Source organism: Aegilops tauschii, chromosome 3 (genome assembly GCF_002575655.3).
Source record: "Aegilops tauschii subsp. strangulata cultivar AL8/78 chromosome 3, Aet v6.0, whole genome shotgun sequence".
In the NCBI taxonomy this organism is placed as follows: domain Eukaryota; kingdom Viridiplantae; phylum Streptophyta; class Magnoliopsida; order Poales; family Poaceae; genus Aegilops; species Aegilops tauschii.
Window position 1 is genome coordinate 507,470,138 of NC_053037.3, and position 20,691 is coordinate 507,490,828.

The 20,691-nt window shown below is 46.5% G+C and overlaps 1 protein-coding gene across 1 annotated transcript; it reads left to right on the forward strand.

The window, feature by feature from the left end:
* Positions 1–18,310: 18,310 nt before the first annotated feature.
* Positions 18,311–19,315, forward strand: LOC109744225 (uncharacterized). Its single transcript, XM_020303318.1, has one exon. It carries the CDS (start codon positions 18,311–18,313, stop codon positions 19,313–19,315), a length of 1,005 nt encoding a protein of 334 aa, XP_020158907.1.
* The last annotated feature ends 1,376 nt before the right edge of the window (positions 19,316–20,691 follow it).

Genomic DNA, 20,691 nt, shown 5'->3' on the forward strand with positions numbered 1-20,691 from the left:
TCTGGACCCGCCATTGCTTCTTCATAGTTCGAAGGTTCATCGTTGTCCAACAACATGATTTCCAAGACAGGGTTGCCGTACCACTCTGGTGCGGAACGTGTCCTTGTGGACCTACGAAGTTCAGTGGTAACTTGATCATGATCGTCACCATTAACTTCCTCTCTAGTCGGTGCAGGCACCACAGAAACATTTTCTTGTGCCGCGCTACTTTCTGTTTCGAGAGGGGTCATCTCATCAAGTTCCACTTTCCTCCCACTTACTTCTTTCGAGAGAAACTCTTTCTCCAGAAAGGACCCGTTCTTGGCAACGAAGATCTTGCCTTCGGATCTGAGGTAGAAGGTATACCCAATGGTTTCCTTATGGTATCCTATGAAGACGCATTTTTCCGACTTGGGTTCGAGCTTTTCAGGTTGAAGTTTCTTGACATAAGCATCGCATCCCCAAACTTTAAGAAACGACGACTTAGGTTTCTTTCCAAACCATAATTCATACGGTGTCGTCTCAACAGATTTCGACGGAGCCCTATTTAAAGTGAATGCGGCAGTCTCTAAAGCATAACCCCAAAATGATAGCGGTAGATCGGTAAGAGACATCATAGATCGCACCATATCCAATAGAGTGCGATTACGACGTTTGGACACACCATTACGCTGAGGTGTTCCAGGCGGCGTGAGTTGTGAAACAATTCCACATTTCCTTAAGTGTGTGCCAAATTCGTGACTCAAATATTCCCCTCCATGATCGGATCGTAAGAACTTTATTTTCCTGTCACGTTGATTTTCAACCTCACTCTGAAATTCCTTGAACTTTTCAAAGGTCTCAGACTTGTGTTTCATTAAGTAGACATACCCATATCTACTCAAGTCATCAGTGAGGGTGAGAACATAAATATAGCCACCGCGAGCCTCAACGCTCATTGGACCGCACACATCAGTATGTATGATTTCCAATAAGTTGGTTGCTCGCTCCATTGTTCCGGAGAACGGAGTCTTGGTCATTTTTCCCATGAGGCATGGTTCGCACGTGTCAAATGATTCATAATCAAGAGACTCCAAAAGTCCATCTGCATGGAGTTTCTTCATGCGTTTGACACCAATGTGATCAAGGCGGCAGTGCCACAAGTATGTGGGACTATCATTATCAACCTTACATTTCTTGGCATTCACACTATGAATATGTGTAACATCACGTTCGAGATTCATTAAGAATAAACCATTGACCAGCGGGGCATGACCAAAAAACATATCTCTCATATAAATAGAACAACCATTATTCTCGGATTTAAATGAGTAGCCATCTCGCATCAAACGAGATCCAGATACAATGTTCATGCTCAAAGCTGGCACTAAATAACAATTATTGAGGTTTAAAACTAATCCCGTAGGTAAATTTAGAGGTAGCGTGCCGACGGCGATCACATCGACCTTGGAACCATTCCCGACGCGCATCGTCAACTCGTCCTTCGCCAGTCTCCGCTTATTCCGCAGCTCCTGCTTTGAGTTACAAATATGAGCAACCGCACCGGTATCAAATACCCAGGAGCTACTACGAGCGCTGGTTAGGTACACATCAATAACATGTATATCACATATACCTTTGGTATTGCCGGCCTTCTTATCCGCTAAATACTTGGGGCAGTTCCGCTTCTAGTGACCGTTTCCCTTGCAATAAAAGCACTCAATCTCAGGCTTGGGTCCATTCTTTGTCTTCTTCCCGGTAGCTTGCTTACCGGCCGCGGCAACTCCCTTGCCGTCTTTCTTGAAGTTCTTCTTACCCTTGCCTTTCTTGAACTTAGTGGTTTTATTCACCATCAATACTTGATGTTCCTTTTTGATCTCCACCTCCGTTGATTTCAGCATTGAATATACCTCAGGAATGGTCTTTTCCATCCCCTGCATATTGAAGTTCATCACAAAGCTCTTGTAGCTAGGTGGGAGCGACTGAAGGATTCTGTCAACGACCGCGTCATCCGGGAGATTAACTCCCAGCTGAGACAAGCGGTTGTGCAACCCAGACATTTTGAGTATGTGTTCGCTGACGGAACTATTCTCCTCCATCTTACAACTGTAGAACTTATCGGAGACTTCATATCTCTCGACCCGGGCATGAGCTTGGAAAACCATTTTCAGCTCTTGGAACATCTCATATGCTCCGTGCTGCTCGAAACGCTTTTGGAGCCCCGGTTCTAAGCTGTAAAGCATGCCGCACTGAACAAGGGAGTAATCATCAACACGTGTTTGCCAAGCGTTCATAACGTCTTGGTTTGCTGAGACGGGTGCTTCACCTAGCGGTGCTTCAAGGACATATGCTTTCTTGGCAGCTATGAGGATGATCCTCAAGTTCCGAACCCAGTCCGTATAGTTGCTACCATCGTCTTTCAGCTTGGTTTTCTCTAGGAATGCGTTGAAGTTGAGGTTGACATTAGCGTGGGACATTTGATCTACAAGACATATTGCAAAGATTTTAGACTAAGTTCATGATAATTAAGTTCATCTAATCAAATTATTAATGAACTCCCACTCAGACAGGCATCCCTCTAGTCATCTAAGTGATACATGATCCGAGTCAACTAGGCCGTGTCCGATCATCACGTGAGACGGACTAGTCATCATCGATGAACATCTTCATGTTGATCGTATCTTCTATATGACTCATGTTCGACCTTTCGGTCTTCCGTGTTCCGAGGCCATGTCTGTACATGCTAGGCTCGTCAAGTCAACCCAAGTGTATTGCGTGTGTAAATCCGGCTTACACCCGTTGTATGCGAACGATAGGACCTATCACACCCGATCATCACGTGGTGCTTCGGAACAACGGACTTTAGAAACGGTGCACAGTTAGGGGGAACACAATTCTTGAAATTTTAGCGAGAGATCATCTTATTTATGCTACCGTCGTTCTAAGCAAATAAGATGTAAAACATGATAAACATCACATGCAATCAAATAGTGACATGATATGGCCAATATCATTTTTGCTCCTTTTGATCTCCATCTTCGGGGCACCATGATCATCATCGTCACCGGCATGACACCATGATCTCCATCATCATGATCTTCATCATCGTGTCTTCATGAAGTTGTCTCGCCAACTATTACTTCTACTACTATAGCTAACGGTTAGCAATAAAGTAAAGTAATTACATGACGTTTCAGTTGACACGCAGGTCATAAATAAATTAAGACAACTCCTATGGCTCCTGCCGGTCGTCATACTCATCGACATGCAAGTCGTGATTCCTATTACAAGAACATGATCAATCTCATACATCACATATATCATTCATCACATCCTTCTGGCCATATCACATCACATGACACTTGCTGCAAAAACAAGTTAGACATCCTCTAATTGTTGTTGCAAATTTTTTTACGTGGCTGCTATAGGTTTCTAGCAAGAACGTTTCTTACCTACGCCAAAACCACAACGTGATATGCCAATTTCTATTTACCCTTCATAAGGACCCTTTTCATCGAATCCGATCCGACTAAAGTGGGAGAGACAGACACCCGCTAGCCACCTTATGCAACTAGTGCATGTCAGTCGGTGGAACCTGTCTCACGTAAGCGTACGTGTAAGGTCGGTCCGGGCCGCTTCATCCCACGATGCCGCTGAATCAAGATAAGACTAGTAACGGCAAGTAAATTGACAAAATCGACGCCCACAACAACTTGTGTTCTACTCGTGCATAGAAACTACGCATAGACCTAGCTCATGATGCCACTGTTGGGGATCGTAGCAGAAATTAAAAAATTTCTACGCATCACCAAGATCAATCTATGGAGTCATCTAGCAACGAGAGAGAGAGAGAGAGAGGAGTGCATCTACATACCCTTGTAGATCGCGAGCGGAAGCGTTCAAGAGAACGGGGTTGATGGAGTCGTACTCGTCGTGATCCAAATCACCGATGATCCTAGCGCCGAACGGACGGCACCTCCGCGTTCAACACACGTACGGAGCGGAAACGTCTCCTCCTTCTTGATCCAACAAGGGGGAAGGAGAAGTTGATGGAGATCCAGCAGCACGACGGTGTGGTGGTGGAAGCAGCGGGATTCCAGCAGGGCTTCGCCAAGCACTACTTGAGGAGGAAGAGGTGTCACGGGAGGGAGAGGGAGGCGCCAGGGCTTAGGGTGTGGCTGCCCTCCCTCCCCTCCACTATATATAGGGGCTAGGGGGTGCATGCCCCCTTCGAGATCCCATCTAGAAGGGGGGGGGGCGGCGGCCCCGGGGCGGCGCCCCCTCGGCGGGCACGGCCCCCTTAGGGTTTCCAACCAAGGGGGCGCATGCCCCCTCGGGGGGCGACGGCCCCCTAGGGTTTCCAACCCTAGGCGCCTTGGGCCCTTGGGTGGGGCGCACCAGCCCACCAGGGGCTGGTTCCCAGGCCACTTCAGCCCATGGGGCCCTCCGGGATAGGTGGCCCCACCCGGTGGACCCCCGGGACCCTTCCGGTGGTCCCGGTACAATACTGGTGACCCCCGAAACTCTCCTGGTGGCCGAAACTGGACTTCCTACATATAAATCTTTACCTCCGGACCATTCCGGAACTCCTCGTGACGTCCGGGATCTCATCCGGGACTCCGCACAACTTTTGGTTAACCGCATACTAATATCTCTACAACTCTAGCGTCACCGAACCTTAAGTGTGTAGACCCTACGGGTTCGGGAGACACGTAGACATGACCGAGACAACTCTCCGGTCAATAACCAACAGCGGGATCTGGATACCCATGTTGGTCCCACATGCTCCACGATAATCTCATCGGATGAACCACGATGTCGAGGATTCAATCAATCCCGTATACAATTCCCTTTGTCAATCGGTACGTTACTTGCCCGAGATTCGATCGTCGGTATCCCAATACCTCGTTCAATCTCGTTACCGGCAAGTCACTTTACTCGTTTCATAATGCATGATCCCATGACTAACTACTTAGTCACATTGAGCTCATTATGATGATGCATTATCGAGTGGGCCCAGAGATACCTCTCCGTCATACGGAGTGACAAATCCCAGTCTCGATCCGTGCCAACCCAACAGACACTTTTAGAGATACCTGTAGTGCACCTTTATAGTCACCCAATTACGTTGTGACGTTTGGTACACCCAAAGCATCCTTACGGTATCCGGGAGTTGCACGATCTCATGGTTTAAGGAAATGATACTTGACATTAGAAAAGCTTTAGCAAACGAACTACACGATCTAGAGCTATGCTTAGGATTGGGTCTTGTCCATCACATCATTCTCCTAATGATGTGATCCCGTTATCAATGACATCCAATGTCCATGGTCAGGAAACCGTAACCATCTATTGATCAACGAGCTAGTCAACTAGAGGCTCACTAGGGACATGTTATGGTCTATGTGTTCACACATGTATTACGATTTCCGGATAACACAATTATAGCATGAACAATAGATAATTATCATGAACAAGGAAATATAATAATAACCATTTTATTATTGCCTCTAGGGCATATTTCCAACAGTAGTTTCAATGGTGAACATCACTATGTTGATCATATCTACTATATGATTCACGCTCGACCTTTCGGTCTCAGTGTTCCGAGGCCATATTTGCATATGCTAGGCTCGTCAAGTTTAACCTGAGTATTCCGCGTGTGCAACTATTTTGCACCCGCTGTATTTGAACGTAGAGCCTATCACACCCGATCATCACGTGGTGTCTCAGTACGAAGAACTTTCGCAACGATGCATACTCAGGGAGAACACTTATACCTTGATAATTTAGTGAGAGATCATATTATAATGCTACCGTCAATCAAAGCAAGATAAGATGCATAAAAGATAAACATCACATGCAATCAATATAAGTGATATGATATGGCCATCATCATCTTGTGCTTGTGATCTCCATCTCCGAAGCACCGTCATGATCACCATCGTCACCGGCGCGACACCTTGATCTCCATCGCAGCATCGTTGTCGTCTCGCCAACTTATGCTTCTACGACTATCGCTACCGCTTAGTGATAAAGTAAAGCATTACAGGACATTTGCATTGCATACAATAAAGCGACAACCATATGGCTCCTACCAGTTGCCGATAACTCGGTTACAAAACATGATCATCTCATACAATAAAATATAGCATCATGCCTTGACCATATCACATCACAACATGCCCTACAAAAACAAGTTAGACGTCCTCTACTTTGTTGTTGCAAGTTTTACGTGGCTGCTACGGGCTGAGCAAGAACCGTTCTTACCTATGCATCAAAACCACAACGATAGTTTGTCAACTTAGTGCTGTTTTAACCTTCTCAAGGACCGGGCGTAGCCACACTTGGTTCAACTAAATTTGAAGAAACTGACACCCGCCAGCCACCTATGTGCAAAGCACGTCGGTAGAACCAGTCTCGCGTAAGCGTACGCGTAATGTCGGTCCGGGCCGCTTCATCCAACAATACCGCCGAACCAAAGTGTGACATGCTGGTAAGCAGTATGACTTGTATCGCCCACAACTCACTTGTGTTCTACTCGTGCATATAACATCTACGCATAAAACCTGGCTCGGATGCCACTGTTGGGGAACGTAGTAATTTAAAAAAAATCCTACGCACACGCAAGATCATGTAGATGCATAGCAACGAGAGCGGAGAGTGTTGTCCACGTACCCTCGTAGACCAAAAGCGGAAGCGTTAGCACAACGTGGTTGATGTAGTCGTACGTCTTCACGATCCGACCGATCAAGTACCGAACGCATGGCACCTCCGAGTTCAGCACACGTTCAGCTCGATGACGTCCCTCGAACTCCGATCCAACCGAGCTTTGTGGGAGAGTTCCGTCAGCACGACGGCGTGGTGACGATGATGATGTTCTACCGACGCAGGGCTTCGCCTAAGCACCGCTACGATATTATCGAGGTGGATTATGGTGGAGGGGGGCACCGCACACGGCTAAGAGATCAAGAGATCAATTGTTGTGTCTATGGGGTGCCCCCCTCCTCCGTATATAAAGGGGGGAGGATGAGAGGGTCGGCCAAGGGGGTGGCGCGCCCTAGGAGGGGGAAACCTACTCCAAGTAGGTTTGCCCCTCCCTTTCCTAGTCCAAGAAGGAGGGGGAAGGAAGGAGTGGGAGAGGGGAAAGGCAAGGGGGGCATCGCCCCCCCTTCCTTGTCCTATTTGGACTCAAGGGGTGGGGGCGCGCCTCTTACCCTGGCCGGCCCCTCTCTCTCTCCACTAGGGCCCAACAAGGCCCATTAGTTTGGGGGGGGGGGGTTCCGGTAACCCCCGGTACTCCGATAAATGTCCGAAACCTTTCCGGTGTCCAAACATAGTCGTCCAATATATCGATCTTTATGTCTCGACCATTTCGAGACTCCTCGTCATGTCCGTGATCACATCCGGGACTCCGAACAACCTTCGGTACATCAAAACACATAAACTCATAATATAACCGTCATCGAACTTTAAGCGTGCGGACCCTACGGGTTCGAGAACTATGTAGACATGACCGAGAAACGTCTCCGGTCAATAACCAATAGCGGAACCTGGATGCTCATATTGGCTCCTGTTGGAAATATGCCCTGGAGGCAATAATAAAATGGTTATTATTGTATTTCCTTGCTCATGATAATTGTCTGTTGTTCATGCTATAATTGTATTAAATGGAAACCGTAATACATGTGTGAATACATAGACCACAACATGTACCTAGTAAGCCTCTAGTTGACTAGCTCGTTGATCAATAGATGGTTATGGTTTCCTGACCATGGACATTGGATGTCATTGATAACGGGATCACATCATTAGGAGAATGATGTGATGGACAAGACCCAATCCTAAGCATAGCACAAGATCGTGTAGTTCGTTTGCTAGAGCTTTTCTAATGTCAAGTATCATTTCCTTAGACCATGAGATTGTGCAACTCTCGGATACCGTAGGAATGCTTTGGGTGTACCAAACGTCACAACGTAACTGGGTGGCTATAAAGGTGCACTACAGGTATCTCCGAAAGTGTCTGTTGGGTTGGCACGAATCGAGACCGGGATTTGTCACTCCGTATGACGGAGAGGTATCTCTGGGCCCACTCGGTAATGCATCATCATAATGAGCTCAATGTGACTAAGGAGTTAGCCACGGGATCATGCGTTACGGTACGAGTAAAGTGACTTGCCGGTAACGAGATTGAACAAGGTACTGGGATACCGACGATCGAATCTCGGGCAAGTAACGTACCGATTGACAAAGGGAATTGTATACGGGATTGATTGAATCCTCGACATTGTGGTTCATCCGATGAGATCATCGTGGAACATGTGGGAGCCAACATGGGTATCCAGATCCCGCTGTTGGTTATTGACCGGAGAGTCGTCTCGGTCATGTCTGCATGTCTCCTGAACCCGTAGGGTCTACACACTTAAGGTTCGGTGACGCTAGAGTTGTAGAGATATTAGTATGCGGTTAACCAAAAGTTGTTCGGAGTCCCGGATGAGATCCCGGACGTCACGAGGAGTTCCGGAATGGTCCGGAGGTAAAGGTTTATATATGGGAAGTCCTATTTTGGCCACCGGAAAATGTTCGGGATTTTTCGGTATTGTACCGGGAAGGTTCTAGAAGGTTCCAAAGTGGGGCCCACCTGCATGGGGGGACCCACATGAACGTGGGTAGTGGGGGCAAGGCCCCACACCCCTGGTCAAGGTGCACCAAGATCCCACCATAGAAGGAATAAGATCATATCCCGAAGGGATAAGATCAAGATCCCTAAAAAAGGGGGATAACAATTGGTGGGGAAGGGAAATGATGGGATTTCTTTCCCCCACCTTTGCCAACTCCCCAATGGACTTGGAGGGCAAGAAACCAGGCCCCTCCACCCCTATATATAGTGGGGAGGCGCATGGGAGTAGCACCCCAAGCCCTGGCGCCTCCCTCCCTCCCGTGACACCTCTTCCTCCCCGCTTGCGCTTGGCGAAGCCCTGCCGGGATCCCGCTACTTCCACCACCACGCCGTCGTGCTGCTGGATCTCCATCAACTTCTCCTCCCCCCTTTCTGGATCAAGAAGGAGGAGACGTCCCCGCTCCGTACGTGTGTTGAACGCGGAGGTGCTGTCCGTTCGGCGCTAGGATCATCGGTGATTTGGATCACGACGAGTACGACTCCATCAACCCCGTTCTCTTGAATGCTTCCGCGCGCGATCTACAAGGGTATGTAGATGCACTCCCCTCTCTCTCGTTGCTAGATGACTCCATAGATTGATCTTGGTGATACGTAGAAAATTGTAAATTTCTGCTACGTTCCCCATCAGTGGCATCATGAGCTAGGTCTATGCGTATATTCTATGTACGAGTAGAACACAAAGTAGTTGTGGGCGATGATTTGTTCAATTTGCTTGCCGTTACTAGTCTTATCTTGATTCGGCGGCATTGTGGGATGAAGCGGCCCGGACCGACCTTACATGTACTCTTACGTGAGACAGGTTCCACCGACTGACATGCACTTGATGCATAAGGTGGCTAGCGGGTGTCTGTCTCTCCCACTTTAGTTGGATCAGATTCGATGAAAAGGGTCCTTATGAAGGGTAAATAGCAATTGGCATATCACCGTTGTGGCTTTTGCGTAGGTAAGAAACGTTCTTGCTAGTAACCCATAGCAGCCACGTAAAACATGCAACAACAATTAGAAGACGTCTAACTTGTTTTTGCAGGGTATGCTATGTGATGTGATATGGCCAAAAGGATGTGATGAATTATATATGTGATGTATGAGATTGATCATGTTCTTGTAATAGGAATCACGACTTGCATGTCGATGAGTATGACAACCGGCAGGAGCCATAGGAGTTGTCTTAATTTATTGTATGACCTGCGTGTCAATGAAAATACCATGTAATTACTTTACTTTATTGCTAACCGTTAGCCATAGTAGTAGAAGTAATAGTTGTCGAGACAACTTCATGAAGACACGATGATGGAGATCATGATGATGGAGATCATGGTGTCATGCCGGCGACGAAGGTGATCATGCCGCGCCTCGAAGATGGAGATCAAAGGCGCAAGATGATATTGGCCATATCATATCACTTTATGATTTGCATGTGATGTTTGTCATGTTTACATCTTATTTGCTTAGAACGACGGTAGCATAAATAAGATGATCCCTCACTAAAATTTCAAGAGATGTGTTCCCCCTAATTGTGCACCGTTGCGAAGGTTCGTTGTTTCGAAGCACCACGTGATGATCGGGTGTGATAGATTCTAACGTTCGCATACAACAGGTGTTGACGAGCCTAGCATGTACAGACATGGCCTCGGAACACAAGCAAAACACTTAGGTTGACTTGACGAGCCTAGCATGTACAGACATGGCCTCGGAACACAAGAGACCGAAAGGTCGAACATGAGTCGTATAGTAGATACGATCAACATGGAGATGTTCACCGATGATGACTAGTCCGTCTCACGTGATGATCGGACACGGCCTAGTCGATTCGGATCATGTATCACTTAGATGACTAGAGGGATGTCTATCTAAGTGGGAGTTCATTAAATAATCAGATGAACTTAATTATCATGAACATAGTCAAAAGGTCTTTGCAAATAATGTCGTAGCTTACGCTTTAGTTCTCCTAAGATATGTTCCTAGAGAAAATTTAGTTGAAAGTTGATAGTAGCAATTATGCGGACTGGGTCCGTAAACTGAGGATTGTCATCATTGCTGCACAGAAGGCTTATGTCCTTAATGCACCGCTCGGTGTGCTGAACCTCGAGCGTTGTTTGTGGATGTTGCGAACATCTGACATACACGTTTTGATGACTACGTGATAGTTCAGTGTGTAATGTTGAACGGTTTAAAATTGTGGCACCAAAGACGGTTTTGAAACGTCGCAGAACATATGAGATGTTCCAAAGACTGAAATTGGGATTTCAGACTAGTGCCCACGTCAAGAGGTATGAGACCTCTGACAAGTTTCTTAAGCCTGCAAACTAAGGGAGAAAAGCTCAATCGTTGAGCATGTGCTCAGATTGTCTGAGTACTACAATCACTTGAATCGAGTGGGAGTTAATCTTCCAGATGAGATAGTGATGGTTCTCCATAGTCACTGCCACCAAGCTATTAGAGCTTCGTGATGAACTATAACATATCAGGGATAGACATGATGATCCTTGAGCAACTCAAGATGTTTGACACCGCGAAAGTAGAAATCAAGTAGGAGCATCAATTGTTGATGGTTAGTAAAACCACTAGTTTCTAGAAGGGCAAGAAGGGATACTTCATGAAACGGCAAATCAGTTGCTGCTCTAGTGAAGAAACCCAAGGTTGAACCCAAACCCGAGACTAAGTGCTTCTGAAATGAGGGGAACGGTCACTGAAGCAGAACTACCCTAGATACTTCGTAGATGAGAAGGCTGGCAAGGTCGACAGAAGTATATTGGATATACATTATATTAATGTGTACTTTACTAGTACTCCTAGTAGCACTAGGGTATTAGATACCGGTTCGGTTGCTAAGTGTTAGTAACTCGAAATAAAAGCTGCGGAATAAACGGAGACTAGCTAAAGGTGAGATGACGATATGTGTTTCCAAGGTTGATGTGATCAAGCATCGCATGCTCCCTCTACCATCGAGATTGGGGTTAAACCTGAATAATTGTTATTTGGTGTTTGCGTTAAGCATAGACATGATTGGATTATGTTTATCGCAATACGGTTATTCATTAAAGGAGAATAATGGTTACTCTGTCTATTTGAATAATACCTTCAATGGTCTTGCACCTAAAATGAATGGTTTATTGAATCTCGATCATAGTGATACACATGGTCATGCCAAAAGATATAAGATAGTAATGATAGTACCACATACTTGTGCCACTCCCACTTGAGTCATATTGGTATAAAACGCATGAAGAAGCTCCATGTTGATGGATCTTTGGACTCACTCGTTTTTGAAAAGATTGAGACATGCGAACCATGTCTATTAGTATATATGCATGAAGAAAGTCCATACAGATGGATCATTTGGACTCACTTGATTTCGAATCACTTGAGACATGCAAATCATACCACATGGGCAAGATGACTGAAAGGCCTCGTTTTCAGTAAGATGGAACAAGAGAGCAACTTGTTGGAAGTAATACATTTGATGTGTGCAGTCCAATGAGTGTTGAGGCACGCAGTGGATATCGTTATGTTCTTACTTCACAGATGATTTGAGTAGATGCTGAGAATATTTACTTGATGAAACACAAGTCTGAATTATTGAAAGGTTCAAGTAATTTCAGAGTGAAGTTGAAGATCGTCGTGGCAAGAGGATAAAATGTCTGTGATATGATCATAGAGATGAATATCTGAGTTACGAGTTTGGCACACAATTAAGAAATTGTGGAAATTGTTTCACGACTAATACCGCCTGGAACACCATATTGTTATGGTGTGTCCGAACATCATAACTGCACCCTATTGGATATGGTGCATATCATGATGTCCCTTATCGAATTACAACTATCTTTTATGGCTTAGGCATTAGAGACAACCGCATTCACTTTAAATAGGGCACCACGCAATTCCGTTGAGACGACACCGTATGAACTATGGTTTAGAGAAACCTAAGCTGTCATTTCTTAAAAGTTTGGGGCTGCGACGCTTATGTGAAAAAGTTTCGGGCTGATAAGCTCGAACCCAAAGCGGATAAATGCATCTTCATAGAATACCCAAAACAGTTGGGTATACCTCCTATTTCAGATCTGGAAGCAAAAGTGATTGTTTCTAGAAACGGGTCCTTTCTCGAGGAAAAGTTTCTCTCGAAAGAATTGAGTGGGAGGATGGTGGAGACTTGATGAGGTCACTGAACCGTCACTTCAACTAATGTGTAGCAGGGCACAGGAAGTTGTTCCTGTGGCACCTACACCAATTGAAGTGGAAGCTTATGATAGTGATCATGAAACTTCAGATCAAGTCACTACCAAACCTCATAGGACGACAAGGATGCGTACTACTTCAGAGTGGTACGTAATCCTGTCTTAGAAGTCATGTTGCTAGACAACAATGAACCTACGAGCTATGGAGAAGCGATGGTGGGCCCGGATTCCGACGAATGGCTCGAGGCCATAAAATCCGAGAGGATCCATGTATGAAAACAAAGTATAAACTTTGAAAGAACTACTTGATGGTGGTAAGGCTGTTGGGTACAGATGGATTTTAAAGGGAAGACAGACAATGATGGTAAGTGTCACCATTAAGAAAGCTCGACTTGTCGTTAAGATGTTTTCCGGCAAGTTCAAGGAGTTGACTGCGATGAGACTTTCTCACTCGTAGCGATGCTAAGAGTCTGTTAGAATTATATTAGCAGTTACTGCATTATTTATGAAATCTTGCAGATAGGATGTCAAAACATTGTTTCCTCGACGATTTTCTTGAGGAAAGGTTGTATGTGATACAACCAGAAGGTTTTGTCAATCCTGAAAGATGCTAACAAGTATGCAAAGCTCCAGCAATCCTTCTAAGGATTGGAGTAAGCATCTCGGAGTTGGAATGAACGCTTTGATGAGATGATCAAAGATTTTGGGTTTATACAAAGTTCATGAGAAACTTGTATTTCCAAAGAAGTGAGTGGGAGCACTATAGAATTTTTGATGAGTATATGTTGTTTGAAATGTGTTGATCAGAAATGATGTAGAATTTCTGGAAAGCATCCAGGGTTATTTGAAATGTGTTTTTAATGGAAAACCTGGATTAAGCTACTTGAACATTAAGCATCAAGATCTATAAGGATAGATCAAAAACGCTTAATAGTACTTTCAAATGAATACATACCGTGACAAGATTTTGAAGGAGTTCAAAATGGATCAGCAAAGAAGGAGTTCTTGGCTGTGTTACAAGGTGTGAGTATTGAGTAAGACTCAAGACCTGACCACGGCAGAAGAAAGAGAAAGGACGAAGGTCACCCCCTATGCTTTAGACATAGGCTCTACAATATGCTATGTTGTGTACCGCACCTGAAGTGTGCCTTGCCATGAGTTAGTCAAGGGGTACAATAGTGATCCAGGAAGGGATCACATGACAGCGGTCGAACTTATCCTTAGTATCTAGTGGACTAAGGAATTTTCTCGATTATGGAGGTGGAAAGGGGGTTCGTCGTAAAGGGTTACGTCGATGCAAACTTTGACACTAATCCGGATGACTCTGAGTAGTGAACCAGATTCGTATAGTAGAGCAGTTATTTGGAATAGCTCCAAGTAGCGCGTGGTAGCTGCATCTACAAGATGACATCGAGATTTGTAAAGCACACATGGATCTGAATGTTGCAGACCCGTTGACTAAAACCTCTCTCGTAAGCATAACATGATCAAACCCTAGAACTCATTGAGTGTTAATCACATGGTGATGTGAACTAGATTATTGACTCTAGTAAACTCTTGGGTATTAGTCACATGGCGATGTGAACTTTGAGTGTTAATCACATGGTGATGTGAACTAGATTATTGACTCTAGTGCAAGTGGGAGACTGTTGGAAATATGCCCTAGAGGCAATAATAAAATGGTTATTATTGTATTTCCTTGCTCATGATAATTGTCTGTTGTTCATGCTATAATTGTATTAACTGGAAACCGTAATACATGTGTGAATACATAGACCACAACATGTCCCTAGTAAGCCTCTAGTTGACTAGCTCGTTGATCAATAGATGGTTATGGTTTCCTGACCATGGACATTGGATGTCATTGATAACGGGATCACATCATTAGGAGAATGATGTGATGGACAAGACCCAATCCTAAGCATATCACAAGATCGTGTAGTTCGTTTGCTAGAGCTTTTCTAATGTCAAGTATCATTTCCTTAGACCATGAGATTGTGCAACTCTCGGATACCGTAGGAATGCTTTGGGTGTACCAAACGTCACAACGTAACTGGGTGGCTATAAAGGTGCACTACAGGTATCTCCGAAAGTGTCTGTTGGGTTGGCACGAATCGAGACCGGGATTTGTCACTCCGTATGACGGAGAGGTATCTCTGGGCCCACTCGGTAATGCATCATCATAATGAGCTCAATGTGACTAAGGAGTTAGCCACGGGATCATGCGTTACGGTACGAGTAAAGTGACTTGCCGGTAACGAGATTGAACAAGGTACTGGGATACCGACGATCAAATCTCGGGCAAGTAACGTACCGATTGACAAAGGGAATTGTATACGGGATTGATTGAATCCTCGACATCGTGGTTCATCCGATGAGATCATCGTGGAACATGTGGGAGCCAACATGGGTATCCAGATCCCGCTGTTGGTTATTGACCGGAGAGTCGTCTCGGTCATGTCTGCATGTCTCCTGAACCCGTAGGGTCTACACACTTAAGGTTCGGTGACGCTAGAGTTGTAGAGATATTAGTATGCGGTTAACCGAAAGTTGTTCGGAGTCTCGGATGAGATCCCGGACGTCACGAGGAGTTCCGGAATGGTCCGGAGGTAAAGATTTATATATGGGAAGTCCTATTTTGCCCACCGGAAAATGTTCGGGATTTTTCGGTATTGTACCGGGAAGGTTCTAGAAGGTTCCGAAGTGGGGCCCACCTGCATGGGGGGACCCACATGAACGTGGGTAGTGGGGGCAAGGCCCCACACCCCTGGTCAAGGCGCACCAAGATCCCACCTTAGAAGGAATAAGATCATATCCCGAAGGGATAAGATCAAGATCCCTAAAAAAGGGGGATAACAATCGGTGGGGAAGGGAAATGATGGGATTTCTTTCCCCCACCTTTGCCAACGCCCCAATGGACTTGGAGGGCAAGAAACCAGCCCCCTCCACCCCTATATATAGTGGGGAGGCGCATGGCAGCAGCACCCCAAGCCCTGGCGCCTCCCTCCCTCCCGTGACACCTCTTCCTCCCCGCTTGCGCTTGGCGAAGCCCTGCCGGGATCCCGCTACTTCCACCACCACGCCGTCGTGCTGCTGGATCTCCATCAACTTCTCCTCCCCCTTGCTGGATCAAGAAGGAGGAGACGTCCCCGCTCCGTATGTGTGTTGAACGCGGAGGTGCCGTCCGTTCGGCGCTAGGATCATCGGTGATTTGGATCACGACGAGTACGACTCCATCAACCCCGTTCTCTTGAACGCTTCCGCGCGATCTACAAGGGTATGTAGATGCACTCCCCTCTCTCTCGTTGCTAGATGACTCCATAGATTGATCTTGGTGATACGTAGAAAATTTTAAATATCTGCTACGTTCCCCAACAGCTCCCACATATTCTACGAAGATTTTTATCGGTCAAACCGCATAACAACATACGTTGTTCCCTTTGTCATCGGTATGTTAGTTGCCCGAGATTCGATCGTCGGTATCCCAATACCTAGTTCAATCTTGTTACCGGCTAGTCTCTTTACTCGTTCCGTAATACATCATCCCGCAACTAACTCATTAGTTACAATGCTTGCAAGGCTTATAGTGATGTGCATTACCGAGTGGGCCCAGAGATACCTCTCCGATAATAGGAGTGACAAATCCTAATCTCGAAATACGCCAACCCAACAAGTACCTTCGGAGACACCTGTAAAGCACCTTTATAATCACACAGTTACGTTGTGACGTTTGGTAGCACACAAAGTGTTCCTCCGGTAAACGGGAGTTGCATAATCTCATAGTCATAGGAACATGTATAAGTCATGAAGAAAGCAATAGCAACATACTAAACGATCAAGTGCTAAGCTAACAGAATGGGTCAAGTCAATCACATCATTCTCCTAATGATGTGATCCCGTTAATCAAATGACAACTCATGTCTATGGCTAGGAAACATAGCCATCTTTGATCAACGAGCTAGTCAAGTAGAGGCATACTAGTGACACTATGTTTGTCTATGTATTCACACATGTATTATGTTTCCTGTTAATACAACTCTAGCATGAATAATAAACATTTATCATGATATGAGGAAATAAACAATAACTTTATTATTGCCTCTAGGGCATATTTCCTTCACTTGGCATTCCTTGAAGAGCATCGCAAGATTGAGAACTGACAAGTTCATGCTCAGCTCCAAGAAGATCTTATTGAGCATCACTGGCAATATCATAGCGAATCCTAGTTGTTCTATCACATGCTATTTGCTACATTTGGACCATTCGGTGTGCTTAAATCTGAATAATTCAGTTTGTAAACTTTAAATTCAGTTTGTAAACTATATTCGTGATTTGCTTGAACATTTAAATTTATGTTTAGTTTCTATATGTGTGCTAATATGTAGTTGCAATGTATATTAGAATTGCAAAGTTTAGAAAAAACAACATTTACTCCGTTAAATATAGGGACCGGCTAGGTCCGGCCAAATCTTTGTGGAGTAAATATACTCCACAAGGGTTTACTCCACCGTATCCTCCTCTATTTATTGGGGTTCAGTTAGAAATGCCCTAAGGAGTGAGACAAGGATGCGACGAAGCTGCTGATCTCGCATATTCGGACAACAACAATTTCTATCTCTAACCAGGATCAACCCTCCGGTGCCCTAGGTTGTTGTTGGGGTTCTCTTAGTTTCGTATCGTTTGTGCGTAGGTAGTTGGCCTGCGTGCCGTCAATTTGTGTGATGCTGCATGTGCAGCCTTTAACTGTCGTGGACTCTTTCTATTAAGTTTTTGGGTTGGTTGTACCGGTCACTCTCATCTGTGGGCTTTATCTATAAAGCCGGTCTCTCATCATTTCTCTAAAAAAAGTAGCACATCAGCGCCCTTGATCCCTCCATTGCAGCCACAAACAGCAGCGGCCCTCGACCCCCTTTTCTTCCGGCATCGGCGTCTGCTGAGGCTGGCGGTGACTGCAACATCAGTGTTCTCAGCGACCTGCGTCACTTCGCTGGTGCTGCCACCGATGCACTACCGGCGACCAGTTCGCAGCAGGCTAGCCCCCTTGCAGCATGGGAGGTTTCTTATGGCAAGCTACATGGCAGCACTCCATGGCAGCACCGACGGGCCCGACGATGCTCCCATTGCAGCTCCATGGCAGCATGCCGCGGCACGGCAAAAGCTTCATCAAAACACCGACCCCCCCCCCCTCCCCCATTCCAACAATGGAAATTGTCCCAAGCTCAATCCGACTAGTAGCAAGAATCGTGCGCACTTGGCCTTCCAAGTTCGCTTCAAAGCTAACTCAAAAAGGAATGGAAACATTTCGCTTCAAATCCGGTTACCACCGTTGGGTTGAAAAGTTGGGGAGGGCCACCAGAGGAAACGCGCCAAGTCCCCGACCCCAACCCCCAACACAGCTCGCGCGTCCTTAAAACTGGAACCGCCGCCGACGCCTCTCCCTGCCTCCGGCGCGTCCCCCTCCCCTCCTCCTCTTCTCCCTCAAACTCTAGCCCCCATGGCGTCGCCGCCGCTGCCCGGCTCTTCCTCCTTCTACTCAAGCGAGGACGAACCCGCCTTCTTCCTGAACCCTTGGTTCGAATGGGAGGGAGCCGGCCGCCGCGTCTCTCCCTACCACCCGCCGCCGCCGCAAACCCTAGCCCATGGCGTCGCGGCCGCCTCCCTCCTAACCCCTGGCGCGTCACCCACCTCGCCTCCACCCATCGCGTCGCCGCCGCCTCCTACTGAGCCCGCGCCTGGCTTTGCCTTCTGCCCGACCGACAGCGAGCTCGTCTCCTTCTACCTCCGCCCAAGAATCTCCGGCCAGCCCCTGCCAGACGCCACCAGCCAGTTCTTCCACGAGGCAGACGTATACGCCACAGATCCGGCCTCCCTCGTCTCCGGCCGCCTGCCAGGCCCGGCGAGGGCTCAAGGCGAGAGCAAGAACTGGTACTTCTTCAGCCTCGTGAAGCCCAAGAGCGCCCAGAATAGCCGCAAGTCTCGGATCGTCGGAGGAGGCAAGGGCACATGGAAACAAGAGCGAGGGAATGACGTCGTCGACGGTGAGGGCCACGCCGTCGGCCGCTTCGAGAAGTTCACCTACACACCCAATCCCAAGGAAGACAAGAAGCCGCCGGAGTGGCTCATGATGGAATTCAGCGTCGGCCAAGAAGACGGCGGCCAGCCGGGGCCGGTTCTTTGCCTCTGCAAGATCTACCAGAGCCCGCGGTTCCTCAAGTCCGCCTCCAAGAACTCGGCGTCCGCGCGCAAGAGGAAGACGCCTGACGACGGCCCTCGGCTTTCTCCGCCATCTCTGCACGCGTCTGCGCCCAAGAAGAGCAAGGCCCCCATGGACGAATCACCCGCAGCCAGGCGGCAGCTCCTGTTTCCGTCGTTGCCCCCTCCATCAAATCTGCCGTCGCCCGTCCTGTTTGCCTCGCCCCCTCCTTCCGCACCAAATCCCGTGGTGGAACTGGAAGACGACTTCTTGGCGAATATTCTTGCGGACCCAGAGATGAACTAGTCCTGGGAAGAGCTATCTGCGCCCTTGCCCTGCTCAATGACGGCAGTGGCACCGGCCCTGCTGGGATCCTGCCATGGAAGTCAGTGCGCCTAACAGAGTTCTTGCATAAAACGGCCATCTCTGAAGATGTTCACCTCCGGCGCCTCTACTGCTTCAGTTATTCAAGATCTCATCATACCACTAAACTAGTCATTACCTTTACTGTTATGCTTACTTTGTTTGCTAAAAGCAAACCATAAGCATTTTACTCTATATCGTATACTCTACGGCATTATATCATGGCTCAGTTTTGGGAGCAATATATCATGCCAAATTTTGTAGCTTCTCACCCGATGGCAGTTAAGAATTACTTTTGACTCTTGGTTGTGTCTTCTGTGATGGAATTACTGTTTGGTATCTTAACTAGGACGTGATGTGTACCCAATCCTCCACTGTTAAGTTTGATGCTATCTTGTGTTGTGCAATGTGGATCTTAATTTCTGCAGTAGATAAATGTCAGCTGAACCTTGTTTCTCCTTTTCTGAATTTAGCACTGCTACTGAATCGTTGAATACATGCCGTGTCCTGTTGTTCTCCGTAAGCTTTGTTAATTCTGCAATATCTCTGTTCTAGGCTAGAAACAGGTTTAGATTTGCTTACCGGGGTCTGTGGAACTACTGTATGCTGCAGCCGGACTTATGAATGTTCATCTGTTTTTTTTTCTGAATGCAGCCGGACTTATGAATGTTCATCTGTTTTTTCTGAATGCAGCCGGACTTTTGTAACTTCTTTGTTGTTGGATTTCTGGGCATTACTGCAGAATGGTCAAATTTTGTAGCTCGATTGCTGTAGTGAACTGAAGATGTGCTTGGTATCTTACATGTGCTCAGAACTTAACTATGTGTTTTGTTTACCAAATAAAAATCCTGACACAATTTGTGGCTGCTGTTTTCTAGATGGGTCTTGTACATTCAGTAGTTTTTTGCCTGACACTTTAACATACATCATATGTTGTTTGGAGGATACAGGCGTTGTTCATTGTTGGATTTCTGGCCGTTACTCCACAACGATCTTACAGAATATGTAGTACTATCGCACATTAAACTTTCTGACACAATACGCAGTTCCCTTTTCTAAGTTGTTTTTCTAGACTCAGACGATTACACAGTTTTGCTTGACAGGTGTTTTTCTTTTGCTGCTGGAACTTTGGAACATAGACCAGACTTGGGTGAGAGTCACACTCTAATCACAGGTGATCCCTGGAACGACGGATACTTTCAATAAAATTCTTCTTCACCTCAGCCCGAACTGCTGACACGATTGTGGGACATGTTCGATTTCTTCTCTGAAGAAGAAATGGTGCTTCAGTAGAGCTCCTGCCGACATGGATACACATG